Source organism: Anticarsia gemmatalis, chromosome 24 (genome assembly GCF_050436995.1).
Source record: "Anticarsia gemmatalis isolate Benzon Research Colony breed Stoneville strain chromosome 24, ilAntGemm2 primary, whole genome shotgun sequence".
Taxonomy (NCBI): domain Eukaryota; kingdom Metazoa; phylum Arthropoda; class Insecta; order Lepidoptera; family Erebidae; genus Anticarsia; species Anticarsia gemmatalis.
Window position 1 is genome coordinate 1,632,210 of NC_134768.1, and position 15,664 is coordinate 1,647,873.

Sequence of the window (15,664 nt, forward strand, 5' to 3'; positions counted from 1 at the left end):
ATTCGTATGAGAAAAACGAGCAGCAACTCAAGACACCTAGTCTCTCTCTCTCAAACTCTCTTACTCTTTTCAAAGATCAATCAATTTTATTTGGCGGAAGCGCTGCCGTATGCTCTTAAAGAACTTAAAAAAGCGATGCATAATTTTGAATAATCAGTTTTCTTACCCTAATAATATACTAAATAGGTGATTATGTATTACGTAAGTACTTGTTAATAACTTAAATTATTTTTAATTTTCTTTAGGCCAAATAATTTTTAAGGTCTATCAGTTTTTGAATATGTAACAAGTTTTAAATACTTAATAATAATATGATATGAGATAATAATACATTTTTTTTAACAAAAACAAACTACACAAGGTTTTGCTGTCTGCAATCTTTTGTTTTAGCTCTACATTTCTAAATTGCCGGTAGAGTGAGTTTATACATTAAAATAAACAATATAGGACTTTTAAGAGATCTTTTATTAATGAAATAGGTCTATATTCGTAGGAATTTGTCTATGTTTTGCAGTAATACTACTGTAATACAACTGTTTCAAGAGTAACCAACCTAAACGGATACGAATATATATATTTTTTACAGAAATAAGTCCCAGTGACATGCATTTCTACATTAGATACCTACGCGAACTATATCTACTAATTTATAAAGACCACGATTTTAAAAATAAATCTCCAAATAATAATATGATAAACGTTCATGAAATACTCTACATACCTAGGTATATTATTGGATACCGAAGTACCCTGTTCTCTACCTTCAAGGATAATTTTTTTTATATTTTTATAGGCTAAAACTCTCTGATACACAAACTCTACGACTAATATTTATAGATAATATTATCAAGGTTGTTAAACACGAAGGTGTAGGCAGAGGCGTACAAAATACACGTTAGTCCCATGTAATAGGAAGTAAGCCCATTGTCTTCTACCAGGCACGTCACCAAACTTCGAGCTACTGTAAAGAACATTCTTATATAAATTAGAAAAGCCAGTAGCTCGATTCTCTACTACTATCGACTACCGACAACCAACCTGTCATCGAGAAATTGTGTATGAAAATCTGATCAGCGCGTCTGACGGGTGTCGTAGGAAATATTTTGGCAGTACATTCTAAATTTCAAAATTTTGATACTTAACAGTACCGATTATGCAGAATCGCGTTACAAAAGTCGAACCCGAGACGTCATGATACACTGTCGCTAAGACCACATAGAAGTCCCTAACCCGCACTTGGCCAGCGTAGTGGACTCAAGGGCTAACCCCTCCCTCATTACGGGAGGAGATCCTTGCCCAGCAGTGGGACAGTAATGGGTTAAATTTATTTATTTATAAGACCACATAGACTGACTTGAAAAGCTAGTCTAATCACAAACTAACCAGTCATATCTTCATCCTATAAAACACAGTAGTAGTTGACAGTAACAACGTTGTCAAACGCAAGGGCGTCACGGTGTAAGACACCCCGTAGCGCCCCCAATGAGGGTGGACAACTACTGGGGTCAACAATAATGACAGATTAAGATTTCATACTATTGTTAAGTTTGAAGTATGATAAAGATGATTGCATCGATATTTTTAATATATTAGTATGTCTTTAGATAACTAAGCCTTTATCAGCGTAGCCTTTCTTTCAATCTATGCTGGAAACGGCTTCCAGTCTCACCGGATGCAGCTCAAATAACAGTATTGTACTTGCAGCGACTGCTTATCGGACCTCCACAACCCAATTACCTACCTACTGTCAAAGAACTTTACCCACAATTCAACATGCCGAACACTCGGAATATTAAATTTGGTCACCCATCCAAGGACCACCCTTGGCAAGCGTAGCTGAACCTCAGAGATCGATCCGTGCGGCTATTACTTAACCACGAGAAAATGTACATAGGAAAAGGTATCTACAGCAAGATATAACAGGTATAAAAGTACCTATAGGTGTAAAAACACCAAGAGAAAGTCTTAAACATAATACAAACACGCTGTATGTAAACAAAGCACCCTGTATTACAGAGTGTAGCGGATTATACAATTAGTTGCATTATCACGTCGATTCACGCCTGCCGATCGTGACCGAATTTGAATATCTGAACACTAGTTTGAAGGTTGGTAACATTGGAGCAAGGGTTGCCAACATTGTATGTTTTTAAAAGATTTGTATATGATTTGAATGTAGGTAAGACATCTGAGTTTCGTCGCTAACGATGGTAGTCCCATGTAACAAGGGATAAGCCTATTGCCATATACCGAGCACGTTATCAAACTCCGAACTACCTGCTTTTGAGATTTTTAGAGAGATTTTTATTTGAAAAGACTTTAAGACACATTCCTGACCCGGGAATGAAACCCGAGACCTCGAAGTCAGTAGTTGAATACACTACCTAACACCACAGAGTCAGTTAAAATCGCCAATGAATAACCTAGACTATCTAGGATTCCTAGACTGATTTGAAGCCCTAACTCGATTACGAAACTGATGTTTATCTCCGCATAGTGTATTTATAAGTCGTTACGAGTTTCAATATGGCGTTATAATGCCGGTTAACTAGTGGCCATTATGTTTTGTTTGCAATTGTCTATGGTAGCCGGTTCACTGTGGGAAAAATTGGCGGGAACTTTGACTTATGCACTTTGACAGGTTGACTTTTTAATAGATTTAATGGCTGCTCTTCCGTTGTTATTAGTGCTGGTGTTAGCTTTTAAACTAAAAAAAGGAACGAAAACTAAACTTTGTTTTAGATTTTAACGTTTTTTTTATCATGATTTTAACCAAAATATAAATAAAATTGTCGAATCGATTAAGCTGTTCTCGAATGTTAGGCTTACTGACACATTTTTAGTGAGACCGCATTGAAATTATTTCAAGTTTCGAGTTTATCGCCTACAGAAAGACAGACAGGCGCGGCAAAGGGACTCTCTCTTTTCCAGGCTATGAATCCCATATGGCAGCGGGGTCAGCCTTTTTTTATCTTTTTCCTCTATTATGCTCCAGCGGCAAAGCGACTAATATTATAAATATTAGTTTTTAGTAATATATAGGTTATAAATAGGTAAGCATAGTTGAATAATAACTAGAAGGAACGAAGAATAATTCTGTATTTCCAATCTTTTGTTCATAACATTAGATTTCTTGATGGTACTTAAAACCGTGTGTGTATGTATGGTACCATTTATAATTGTGATAAAGTGACCTACAGCAGTGTAACATGGTAAATGCTCGGCTCGGTTAAATCTGAACGCGTAAATAATTAGTGATGTACTTTTGTAAACATTATCGATAGAAACAAATGACATTTTAATTACTTTGGACTTCAATATTTTATAAAAATTATTTGAAGAACTTACACTATAAATGTCTTGCAAATAATCATCGTGTAAGCTACGATTAGTGTGTGTTTTGTCTTTTCTACTCATATGCAGTTTCAAAATTGATTGAAAGTGACAAAAGTCTGTATTACTAATAAGAGCCTACACAATGTTTATTTGTAAGACGGTTAGATTCTATCCCATTGGCTACAAAACTGAAACAAATTAGATAATAAAATAATATTCTCTATAAACTCTAATTAGCGTTGAGTTCCTATTACATTCTTAATTCTAAGTAGCTTCCAATCTAAATAGAAACCCTCATTCATATAAGATTTGTAGTTAAAATAAAAAAAAACATATGTTTTTCCCTATACCTAACGAAATCGTCACTTTAACATTATCCTGTTATACTAACCCAATAAAATCTCACCCCCTATTACATGGGACCAACGTGTGTGTCTTTCATACACCTCTACCTTTGGGTACAACAGGCGTTATATTATGTTTGTAAGTACTATTTCAAAAACGTCCACGCACCACTGCATTCCACAGCCCTACACAATAAATCCAAATCAATTTAAAATTCAAATTAATATTTATCGATAATTGTTTGTCACATCACTAATAGCATCAATCATAAAAACGTCGTTATGAAACAATGGCGGCGTGGGGGCGACGCGGGCGGTCCGCGACACATTAGCAACAGTTCGATTCCCGACTGTGTTACACCAATTTATCGATATAAGGACAACACTATGGATTTATTGTTTTATGTTAGTAGTTAATTTAGTAATACTACTAATCTTACTTATATTATAAACTCGAAATTTAAGATGTTTGGATAAATGTCTGTTACTCTTTTACACAAAAACCTCTGAACGAATTTCTATGAAATTTTGAACACAAATAGATTATACTTGAAGATGGAGAAGTATATGAAAATTCACTTTTTGCTATTAAGAATGTAAGTCCCTTGTAATAGGGGGAGTCTATTGCCATTTACCAGGCACGTTACCAAACGCCGGGCTACTATTGAGAAATATTTTTACATAATACAAAAAAGACCAACAATAATCTTCCCGAACCGGTAATCGAACCTAAGACTTCATGATCAGGAGTCAGATACACTACCGACCGCGCCACAGAGGCCAAAATAAAAAAAATGTATTCTAAAATGCAGTTTAACTGAAAAATTATTCACAAAATCTTTTCTAAGTAAATCGTAGCTTTTAACCAGAGTTTTAGGACAGATAACATAAAACGCTTTATCTAAATAGCTGTCGGTCAAAGGGCATAGACAACATTAACCTTTGCGGCCGACATTTTGAACCGTAATTAGATAAATATCTTAACTCTATGGTCTTAATCATTTGGAACATGCAGTGGCTTTTGTGTTGAATAAACACGATTGTAGTGTCTGGGGGGTAGTTTTATTGGTTTAAATTATTTACCATGCAATGGGGTTGCTTTGGGAATATTTGGGGTTAATTAGATTATATAAATAGATCGCATAAAAAACTAGCGGCGAGTTCAGTTTTCCGGTTCTTGGTACTAAATATCACAATGAATAAAATTGTAGCATTTCAAATTCACCCTAAACATGCCCATTTCTTATTAAAGTATTTGTATTCAATAAAAGTACCGGTAAACCCTGTTTTACTTACTCATTCTGGTTTAAAAAGACAACTCCCGCACTAAGAATTGCTCTTGTGTCGCGGGGACTTTTACAAACATAACAACGGACACAAAGTACAACCAGAACCTAAACAACTATTTGTGGATCGCACAAATATTTGTTTCGTGTGGGAATCGAACCCGACGCACTGATAGTGACGTAGCAACCTCCATAACCACTGCGCCACGGAGGATACTTAATATTATGTGTAGTTACTGTATATGGTATAATACGGATTAACGGGAAATGTAATGAACGGGATAAAATACTACTAACCCGGACTAAATCAGGCCAGTCCATTAGTTTTTATTAAAATTTTAATGGCGTCTTCTATATTGATGACATTTATATGATTTGTGGATTTTTTGTGAAATAAAAATAAAGGGAGAGGTATTTTAGGGATAGGACATTATTTGTCAATCCCAACCCGCAGTCGGCCAGCGTGGTGGACTCAAGGCCTCACCCCTCCCTCATTACGAGAAAAGACCCTTGCCCAGCAGTGGGACATGAATAAGTTAAATTTATTTTATTTATAATTTGCCAATAGAATTAAACGGCGATGCAGTCATATCAGTACCTACGTATTTCAAATGACGGTACGAAAATGTTAAATAGTGTTGTACCAAAACATCGATAAATCGATATTCACCGGGCACAGCACTTTACAAAACACCCATTTTACGAGCGTCCATTGCGCTCGCAACAAATGCGTTCAGAAATTAATTTAATATTTTGTAATTGCTGTTTTTACTTCCGTTCGGTTTAATGAGAAATTGTTTTTGATTTTATTTTAATGATGTTTAACGGTGTGTAGTTTTGTGTAATAGTGTTTTATGTCGCAATACGTGTGGTCTTTCATATACCTACTTAAATAGCTACATATAACTGAGGAGCTCGTGGCTTAGTTACCATCAGCCGCGCGGTTATCTCTGAGGTTAAGCAACGCTTGCCGAGGTTGTTCTGTGGATGGGTGACCATCTTATACATATCGAGTTCCTCTGTGTTTCGTAATGCACGTTACATTGTGGGTCCCGGCTGTCGTTTTCGAAGATCTTTAACAGTCGTTAACAGTAGTGAGAAGCTTGAAAGTCTGACAACCAGTCTCACCGAAGGGTATCGTGTTATAACCCAGGTAACTGGGTTGTGGACGTCAGATAGGCAGTCGCTCCGGTGAGACTGGAAGCCGACTCCAACATAGTTTGGAACAAAAGCTAAAGATAATATATAGGTACATAACGCTGATAGTTAGGAGCTCCTCGCGTGATCAACCACATTGTAAAACTTTTGGTAATTGAAAAGAGTGGCCGTGTGTTTCTTGCTAGCTCTTCTAATAAGGCTTTACCCCCTTTCCAAGCTAGGGGTAGATTCAGTAATAGTTACGACTATCATAAGTGGCTAACATACCTAAATTATAATTTTTAAACGTCTCGGTTTTGTTTTTTTGAATATCAGTCAGTCTGTTCTACTTTTACAGGAAACTGTTTATTCGACAATGATAATCTTTGAATCAACATAGAGTTAGATAAAAAACCAAAGTTCAAACATAGATCAAGTATTTTGTTTTTACAAAAATCATTTACTGAAATAGGAAATACACGTAAATAGAGCCGCTAGCGTCAGCTCTATTTTAAAAAAGGTCAGAAGATCTAACCGTGCGTGAAGTCGCGGACAGAAACTAATATCAACATGAAAAACACGCTCTTAATTAAGTTAAAATAATAGCCAGCGTAAAGAATAATAAACATTATGTTACAATTACACCATGGAGTTTATAGCAGGTGAAGACATTCCACACACTAATGACTTAACATTAACTTTTGCGTGTATCCAAACTCTTTAAATGACAAATGTCATTACTGTCATAAATTAGCGGGAATAATCGCCATTTTTTTTAATGGCAGATAATTTTAATAAAAAGATAATTGCTGTTGTATCATTACGATTGAGGTACTTTCATGCGAGGTTAAAGATATGACAAGTACTTAAAAATAAAAATACGTAAGTACATAACATCTCGCCTATTTTACCCAAAGGTAAGCAAAGATGTATGAAACACACCCACGTCTTGCCACTAATATGTCAGTTCCACGTTATAGGACGGGTCTATTGCCGAACACGTTACCGATCTCTGGACTGCTGTAGAGAAATATTTCAATATAAAATAAAAAATGCTAACCACTTTGTTCGACCGGGGAATTGAATCTGAGACCTCTGTACGGCAGTCGCACACATAACAGGCTGCGCTGCGCCATTGTAGATACCAGTAAAAATATAAAACGAAAAAAAGGTTTAGAATCAAAACTAAAGTAATTAGGTAAGTACATATAAATTAATTGACCTTTTAGTAGTTGTTGCAACTATTATTCTAATCAGCATGATTTCAGGAGACTCAAACCATGCTAACGGCGTTCTATAAAAATGTCCCAAAACAATATTTACTTTACTTTGCTTAACTGTACTGTGTTACTTATTACCATAAAGTCTAAATTCCCACTTAATTTAGTGATATCAAGACGCTACCTTGTTCCACGGGAACCTTTTCTTAGTTAGTCACTTCAAGAGTTAAGATCCTGCGAAAGTTAATAACCTACCGCATAATCAGTACTTAAATTGCTACAAGCAAAATAATTAAAACCTATCAACAGACGTGTGAAACTCTCAAATGAATAATTTATTCCACATCGGATGTAATGTTTCAAATCAGAACTAACATAGCCTATTATCTCCACAAATCAACAAAAAAACTATCGATAATTATATCCAACTAATATCATAAATTAACACGCAATATAATGCGTTAATCACAACTTTTTTTATCACGTTCCGATGCGCAAAGCAAACAGCCACATGGACACGCTCATTAAAACATGGCCGTACCTCTAGGCTCTATATAAATAACACGATACATCCTTACCTTTCCGTACGTTAATTACTCAAAGCGAACTCGAAACAGTCAATTATTATTTGAAATATAAACATAGAAACGCCACGGTACGAGTTCTTACTACTTATTCTTAATTACTTTTAACTAAGACGTAACTCACCCGCTGAAAGTAGGTATTTAGTGAAGTTATCTTTAGCTATAGACGTTGATGTATTGTTGGGTGAAACGGAGCGTATTTGTTTTTTTAATCGTCCGCCCGCCGGCTATGGGCAAAGCACGATTTGGTGGTAGATTATATTATTTACCCCAAAATTAGGAAGCTATAATAAGAAAGTATAATCTATAAGTTTGAAGAAAACTAGTTTAATAATTATTTTTATTATACATTTATTATAATATATGCCTGAAATACGATGAGTATGTCTTATATCTAAGATCTACAGGCAAATAATTTTATATTATAATGACACGACGATAAAAAAATATATTCAGTACATAAATAAAAAATAATGTAAATGTAAGGTGTTAAGTACAGTTACAGTCGCTTTTATTTAAAAATTTTTTCAAGCGTATTAAAGTAAATATTTTACAATTTTATTCAATGAGAAAACACCCGTCTTATTGTTTTTTACAAAGATCATCATTATTTCAAACAACCACAATAAGGTATAACAACAATAATAACTTAGATAATAAAAAAAATAACTCTGTTAAAATGTACACCCTAAATGCTTAAACTATGAAAATGTTTTATCGATAACATTAAAATTTTAAATAATTGAAGACTAATGCAATATATTAATCACTTATTAAAATTTGATCCCAACGTTTTAACAATATTTGTGACGTCATAACGTCCATATTTTTATTCTAAAATCGTTTTTGACGTTTCATAAAAAGTAACTGATTCGACTGGTATCAAAACACCGTACTTTAGTTTTCAAGGAGCTTTAAATTTCATAGCTGGCAGCCCCAACCTGGCTTAGTCCGTACCATGTAATTAGTGTGTTATAAAACTCTACGTAATTAATTGTTGGTTTATGTTAGTGTGTGTTAAATTGATATTTATTGATGACATACGGTGCCGTGAGCGGCGCCCATATGTAATTGTTGTTAATTCGTACACACGGACCGTAATGGCCGCCGCTCGGTGTATTTGCAATTAAAATATCTACAGCGCATTCCTATCAGTGCAGATGCTAATAAATTTAACTAATTATTTAAGATGTAATGAGTTTTCTAAAATAAATGAAATATAATAAGGTCTTACTGTTTTGAGTTTTATTAGCGATTATTTTGTTTGTGAAAATATGTTTGTAACTCTTTTCCTGTAAAACGAAAACTAAATTCTTAAAGTCAGATAAGAAATTAGTAGTCGGTGGGCGTGACGCATTGTTGCGAGTGTCGTGGGTTCGATTCCTGGAACAAATATCTGTGTATCCCATAGTATTGAATTTCGTAGTATTTTCTGTCCGTAGTTTCATTAAAAAAAAATTGAGAGAAAATTCTGACAAATTGCTAATATAGGGTACTTATAGCAGGCGGTACCGTACTTAGATACATACCTACTGCTTACTAACATAAGTACATACATAGAATCACGCTTTGTTTCCATATAGGTAGGCAGAGACCAAAGACTACCACTTGAAATTGAGAGAAAGAGCCTGTGACCACGGTCACCACAAAATGTCGGGTAAACATGCATAATATTATTATAAGGTATTAAGCTTTAATTTTCCTTTAGGAGCCTTTTAGGAAGCTTTACCCTCGAAGTAGGTAGGTACTATGATTTAGTAGACGATAGGTACAAAAACTACGGTTGGTTTATGCCGGTTTTACATTGTCGCGAGATGCAGCACCGTGTACATAACAGAATTATAGTTAAGTATTATGAATGCGAAAGTTTGTAAAAAAATATGTTTGTAACTCTTTCAAAGGATGCTGAATGGATTTTAATGAGCCAAAGTATGTACCTACCTATAATTTATAACAGGTAAGTAAGATTAGGATTAATAACCAAGAGCCGCAAAAGATGGTAGATATTAAAACACAGAATTAATTATTATAACTAACTCAATTTGTAGTTAAAAGGTTCTAAACGTTCTATGAATACATTAGCTCATTCAGGAACTCGTTTCTGCGCACTCAGTGCTTATGTAGATACTTACGAGATATTACGAAACTGATTTTATAGCTTCATTTACAACGTAAAATATCGATCAATACATATCAGGAAGAGCCTTCCCAACTAATTGTTTAACATTTAGACGCCTCAAACAATAACGACGCTGTCGTAACCACGATTCTTGCACCATAACCCAACCTATTATTATAATAACTAGCTAGTTATAACGATTAACGAAACGTTTCAAACTCCCCTCTCTATTTAAAAGAAAAACAATGGCTAATAGCCGCCATATTGTCCGCCATTAATTTAGGCGCGCGAATGGCGTGCATGGAGGTCGTTTCACATCGATTAATTAGCTATTCAAACATATTTAGCTTAATAACAACTTCTAAACTTGGTCCCGATCACGTTTACGGGTAATTAATGCCTTCCTAACCACTATTTTAAGTTTTGGGTCAGTGAAGCATGTTTAAAGAATGGCGGGCTATTTTCCCGCGCTATAATTAGGTAGTAGTGATGTGTAATAGGGTAAGGGATGTTTATCGACATTAGTTATGTTTTATTTTCGTAATTTAAAATTTTGGCGGTCCTTCATCTCAAATTATAAGGAACTAGGTACCTACTCTAGTAGTTTTAGTTTACTAACCATCTGATTATTAGGTAGATAGTTTCTTATATTATGAAAATTCATAATATTGTGCTTTTTTTTGCAAGTCCTAAGCGACGTCTAACACAAGTCAGATCAACTACTAATAAGTTTTTCGTAGGCATTCTTTCCAGGATCTATTTAACTTTTTTAAAACTTATATTTCGGTGATCGGTGCATTTTTTTTGCAATAAGTATAATTAGTGTAGACTTGTAGCTGACAACGAACATTCGGGTAAAGGACTATGCATCCCGTCACGAAACGTTCAGGAACTATGAATATGACATGCAAAGTTTTCTCATGATATTTTTTTCCATTTTTGCAGGTACAAAAAATGACTTCAACTTGCTTTTCGAAATAAAGAAGCTTTGGAAACCTTTGATCGTTGGCGAGGGTGGTAAATTACCTACTTATTAGTATAATTATTTAGACTATCAGTAGGTACATTTGAATACTAATAGCAATATATTTCTGCAAAACTCTTTACATATAAAAGCAATTACTGTGGATACTGTCTTTTACGATAACGGTTATCAAATTAGCAATCCGTAAACTGATAATATGCATGTAAGCTCCTCTTTAACACAACAAGGTAAATACCTGAAATTATCTAATCAAATCGCTTCGGTTTGCAAAACAACTACCATAGTATGTAATGATGATTTCCGATAATGATCTAATTCGCAAAATATTTGCATTAATTAAACAAAAGACGGCTTTGTAAACGAACGTATAACGTAAATTGTGTATTTCAAATATATCTTTGCTGTAACGTACGAATTAATTTACATCCTAAATTTTATAGAAAGCTACATATAAGACAACATTTAATTCGAATTTTATTTATTTCTACAAGTTGATAAACGCAACTGTAGTGTCATCAATTTGACATTTCGTAGAACTGACGTCAAGTCAAACAGGTCAGTCAGTGATGAAAGTCAAACGCGAAGTGTTTTACAACAATTAACGATTTATAAATTAAATAATGACGTGTGCGTGAAAATAATGCTTTTAAATAATATTAATACATGTATTTGACAAAAAGCATTAATGTATCGTAGTATTTCTTTAATGGGTTATAGAATAAGTGGTTCGAAATGTCTCGGAGTGTGCCTAATTTTAACATTTGTTATGGGATGTTATTTAGCCGCTTTACCTATTCAATACGGTAAGTTAAACTATTTAATAGTGTACCTAATAATCTAAAGACTTTATTACTGTTAAATTTCAATTCTATTGTGCGTTTTTATCGGCAGAAAGAGAGGCATTACCTAACGCAGCACGACAAAGAATAGCCGTGAAAGAACCGACTAAGAAACGACTAGCAGTGCTTGTACCCTTCCGGGATCGCTTCGAGGAGCTTCTAGAATTCGTCCCTCACATGTACAACTTCTTAAACAAGCAGAAAATACCATTTCACATATTTATTGTACAACAGAAAGATAATAACCGTTTTAATAGAGCATCGTTGATCAATGTTGGATTTATTTACACGAAAAAGGACTTTGATTATATAGCGATGCATGATGTGGACCTGCTACCGATGAACGATAATCTTAAGTATGATTATCCAGCAATTGGACCGATGCATATATCATCACCGCAAACACATCCGAAATACCATTACGATACTTTCATAGGTGGTATATTATTAGTAAAGAAAGAACACTATGAATTAGTGAACGGTATGTCTAATAACTACTGGGGTTGGGGGTTGGAAGACGATGAGTTTTACGTACGATTGAAAGATGCAAATTTGATCGTAATGAGGCCTAGTAACATTACTACAGGGACTGAGAACACATTTAGGTGAGTTTTTATCTTTAACAGTTATTGTAACATTTCCTAGATATGTTTTCTTATCTCATGGTGTAAGAATAGATATGTAGTGATAAGAATCTATGTTGTAATTTCTAAAATAGATCTGACATTCTTGAATAGATATGTCAAACATTATCCTTAATGAAGAGTTTCTAACATTAATATACTTTTGTCATCAGTGGGTGACCTTTATCATTTATAATTTTTTTATGTATGTATGTGTGTGTTATTTTATGTATGTATGTACATTATAAATTTAAAACCAGGCATGTGTCTGTTACACTTTCATAGATAAACACTACACCAATTTTTGTATGGTTTGGTATGATTTTGTATGGTAGTCCTCCATCTGTTTTTTCTTATTCAAGTTATATACCTGCAAGTAAATTACATGGATTCTTGTGAATGAGCTAATTACAAAAGGCATGAGTTTTATGTCAATTTAAAATCTAAAAGTGCTTTCTATTAATATGTTAATTACGATAGCTATCATTACATTATCTTTTGTCTACCTATCGAAACAATGTGAAACACAATATTTAAACCTTAGAATAATTATTGTTTAATCAATATTTGGTGCAGTGGTTAACTTAGTCATCTCGCCGCAATAACTGTAGTGCCGCATGTGGTGGGTTCGAATCCCACTTAGGACAAATATTTCTGAGCATGACTGTAAGTTATCTATATTATGTAAAAATGTATTAATGAGTATGCAATTGAGTTATCCAATGATATTTGTGATTTTTATGTCTATTTATTTACTGGTTTTATAAATTTTTCAGGCACATCCATGACAAAACTTACCGCAAGCGAGACATGCGTAAATGCTACAACCAGCGTGAAGTGACTCGCAGAAGAGACAGGAAGACCGGTCTACACGATGTGAACTACAAGCTACTGAGTACACATAGTGTAGCGGTTGATGGCTTAGATGTTACCGTCTTGAACATAGAGCTAATGTGTGACAAGAATGTGACTCCTTGGTGTCAGTGCCCGGAACCTGTTAAACCTAGTCCTGCAAAGACTAAGAAGAATTAGGAAATACTAATATATAATAGGATACGGAAAATGCCTAATGTTCCTGCACAGGTTGCACTCACCGTGGTCTCAGGCTGACTGGTGATAGTCACGTGTTCGCGTTAATTCCCGTATCCCATATATCTTCAACATGCAAGGCGAGAGATTAAAAGTTTGAAATTACTGCTTCTGTATAAGTATCAGATAGCTTATCTGGAGGAATGTTGATATTAGTTTTCTAAAGGGCAATACACACCAAAGTTGGTCTTTCTCTCACCAAATTTTTATCGGCAAGCTCGTTGGCTAACTAAGCGCTAGTTGTCACAAGCCGCTGGCGGGTAGGCGGGTCATCGACTTAGTTGTGTATTGTGTTTTATCATTGCTGTTATTTTATCCAGCGGATAGGTTATATGACACTTATTTGTAAGCTGTAAAACTACGTCTACAAATTTCAAATCTGTTTTAAGAATTCTTTCAAAGTGGTTTAGTATTGGCCAATAGCTTGCCAAGTCAGTGATGAAACCAGTGAGTAATATACTTATCTTTCAAGATTATCATTGCAATTATCTAAATACTGGTAAATTTTTACTGTTTTTCTTTAACTACATGCTTTTTAACTTTGAAAACACATGTTTTATCTCTTTTGATAGTGTCATGCTACAATCTCTAAAAATGTATGTTAATTATTTCACACAATTTATTTTGTTTAACATAAATCATTATTTGTACTTCATTAAAACTAAAATCGCCACTAATATTATTGACGATTTAGGGTTTATACTGTTATAATTTTATGTGTAAAAAAAATTGTGCACTTTAGATAATATTAATTGTCTGAGGAAGACCTTAGTTAATTGGTAAAGATTCAAATCAGAAACTATGGAATTTTGACATTATATTTAATTTCAAAATTTGTTTATGTAATAAGATTTGAAAAACATTTTAAGTTTTTTGTTAGTCCAAAACTTTGTGTATCGTGTCATACTCCTAAATTACTAGTCTAATTATCTTATTTTAAAGGAAAATCACACTCAATTAATTTAAGCTTTGTATTTAGTTTGATAAATAATTCTACTGTAAACGGTGTCCGATTTTGGTGTAACTCGGCCGAAACGTCGGGTAATGAGTAAGGTAATTTTGACCTTTAAATATTAATCACTACATAGTATAAAGCAAAGTCGCTTTCCACTGTCTATTCCTGTGTATGCTTACATCTCTAAAACTATGCAACAAATTTTGATACGATTTTTTTATAGATTTATGCCCGGTTTCTGAGGCACATTTAGCGATAGTTTATCTATTAAAACTTATATAAGCTTAAACTATACTGAATAGATAAACTGCTGCTAAATGTACCTCAGATGTTAAGTGATGGTTAACCCCAGGTTTCTGAGTTCATTTAGCGGTAGTTTATCTATTAAATAGAGTTTTTTTATGAGTTTTAACGCTATTGAATAGATAAACTATTGCAAAATGTACTCAGAACCCGGGGTTCCGTGATTCAAGATGAAATTTTAATCCAGGCAAAGTCGGGGCGGGCCGCTAGTCGCGTATTTTCCCGTTTACAGTAGAATTAAATTAGTATTATCTATCACAGCTATTTGAATAAGTTATGTTATTTTTGTATCTTTATGGGAATTCCCATTTTATAATCTACATATTTACTTTCATTTATTATTAACAGTTGTATGAGTACTTATACATTTTAAATCGATTTAATTTAGGGATTAAAGTGATTGTTATCAAATAGATAGCACAAGAACTTATATTTCAAGCACTAAACTGTATTAAGTGCATGATTGCATTAATCCTTATATCGTTTTACCTACTTAATATAAAGAAGTAAACGTTTAAAGGTTAATTTCAATTTTTTTTTTTAACTTTTCACATAGACTACTTTTTATCCTCATTAATAATTAACAGCCGATGAATAATTAATTGGTAGCATTGTTATTTTTTCCAATAACCTGTTATCTTAAATATGTATTACGTATTCTATGAAAATATATGGTGATTGGTGATTTATCATATATTATCGCAATTTCTAATTATCAAAGTTCAATTTGAATCCATCCAGTAGTTTAAAATGCAGATAACAGTACCAACCGGATAGCTTAGAATAGTTACATGTGCGAGATAAGCTATCCGGCAGTTATTATTAAGTGCTGAAACTCCTAGTT

General features: G+C 33.8%; 1 protein-coding gene across 1 annotated transcript; it reads left to right on the plus strand.

Annotated features, from left to right (window-relative positions):
- The first annotated feature begins 11,551 nt into the window (after positions 1-11,551).
- On the plus strand, positions 11,552-15,598 carry beta4GalT7 (beta-1,4-galactosyltransferase 7). The gene is made up of 3 exons (XM_076130250.1): positions 11,552-11,814; positions 11,903-12,455; positions 13,250-15,598. The coding sequence occupies exons 1-3, from the start codon at positions 11,697-11,699 to the stop codon at positions 13,503-13,505; spliced, it is 927 nt and encodes a 308-aa protein (XP_075986365.1). The 5' UTR covers positions 11,552-11,696; the 3' UTR covers positions 13,506-15,598.
- The last annotated feature ends 66 nt before the right edge of the window (positions 15,599-15,664 follow it).

Bases quoted from the DNA above. Each gene is read 5' to 3' on its own strand.
- beta4GalT7 (XM_076130250.1), top strand. From the start codon at position 11,697: ATGTATCGTAGTATTTCTTTAATGGGTTATAGAATAAGTGGTTCGAAA. The intron at 11,815-11,902 runs GTAAGTTAAACT...TTTTATCGGCAG, and splicing joins CGCTTTACCTATTCAATACG to AAAGAGAGGCATTACCTAAC. The intron at 12,456-13,249 runs GTGAGTTTTTAT...TAAATTTTTCAG, and splicing joins GGGACTGAGAACACATTTAG to GCACATCCATGACAAAACTT.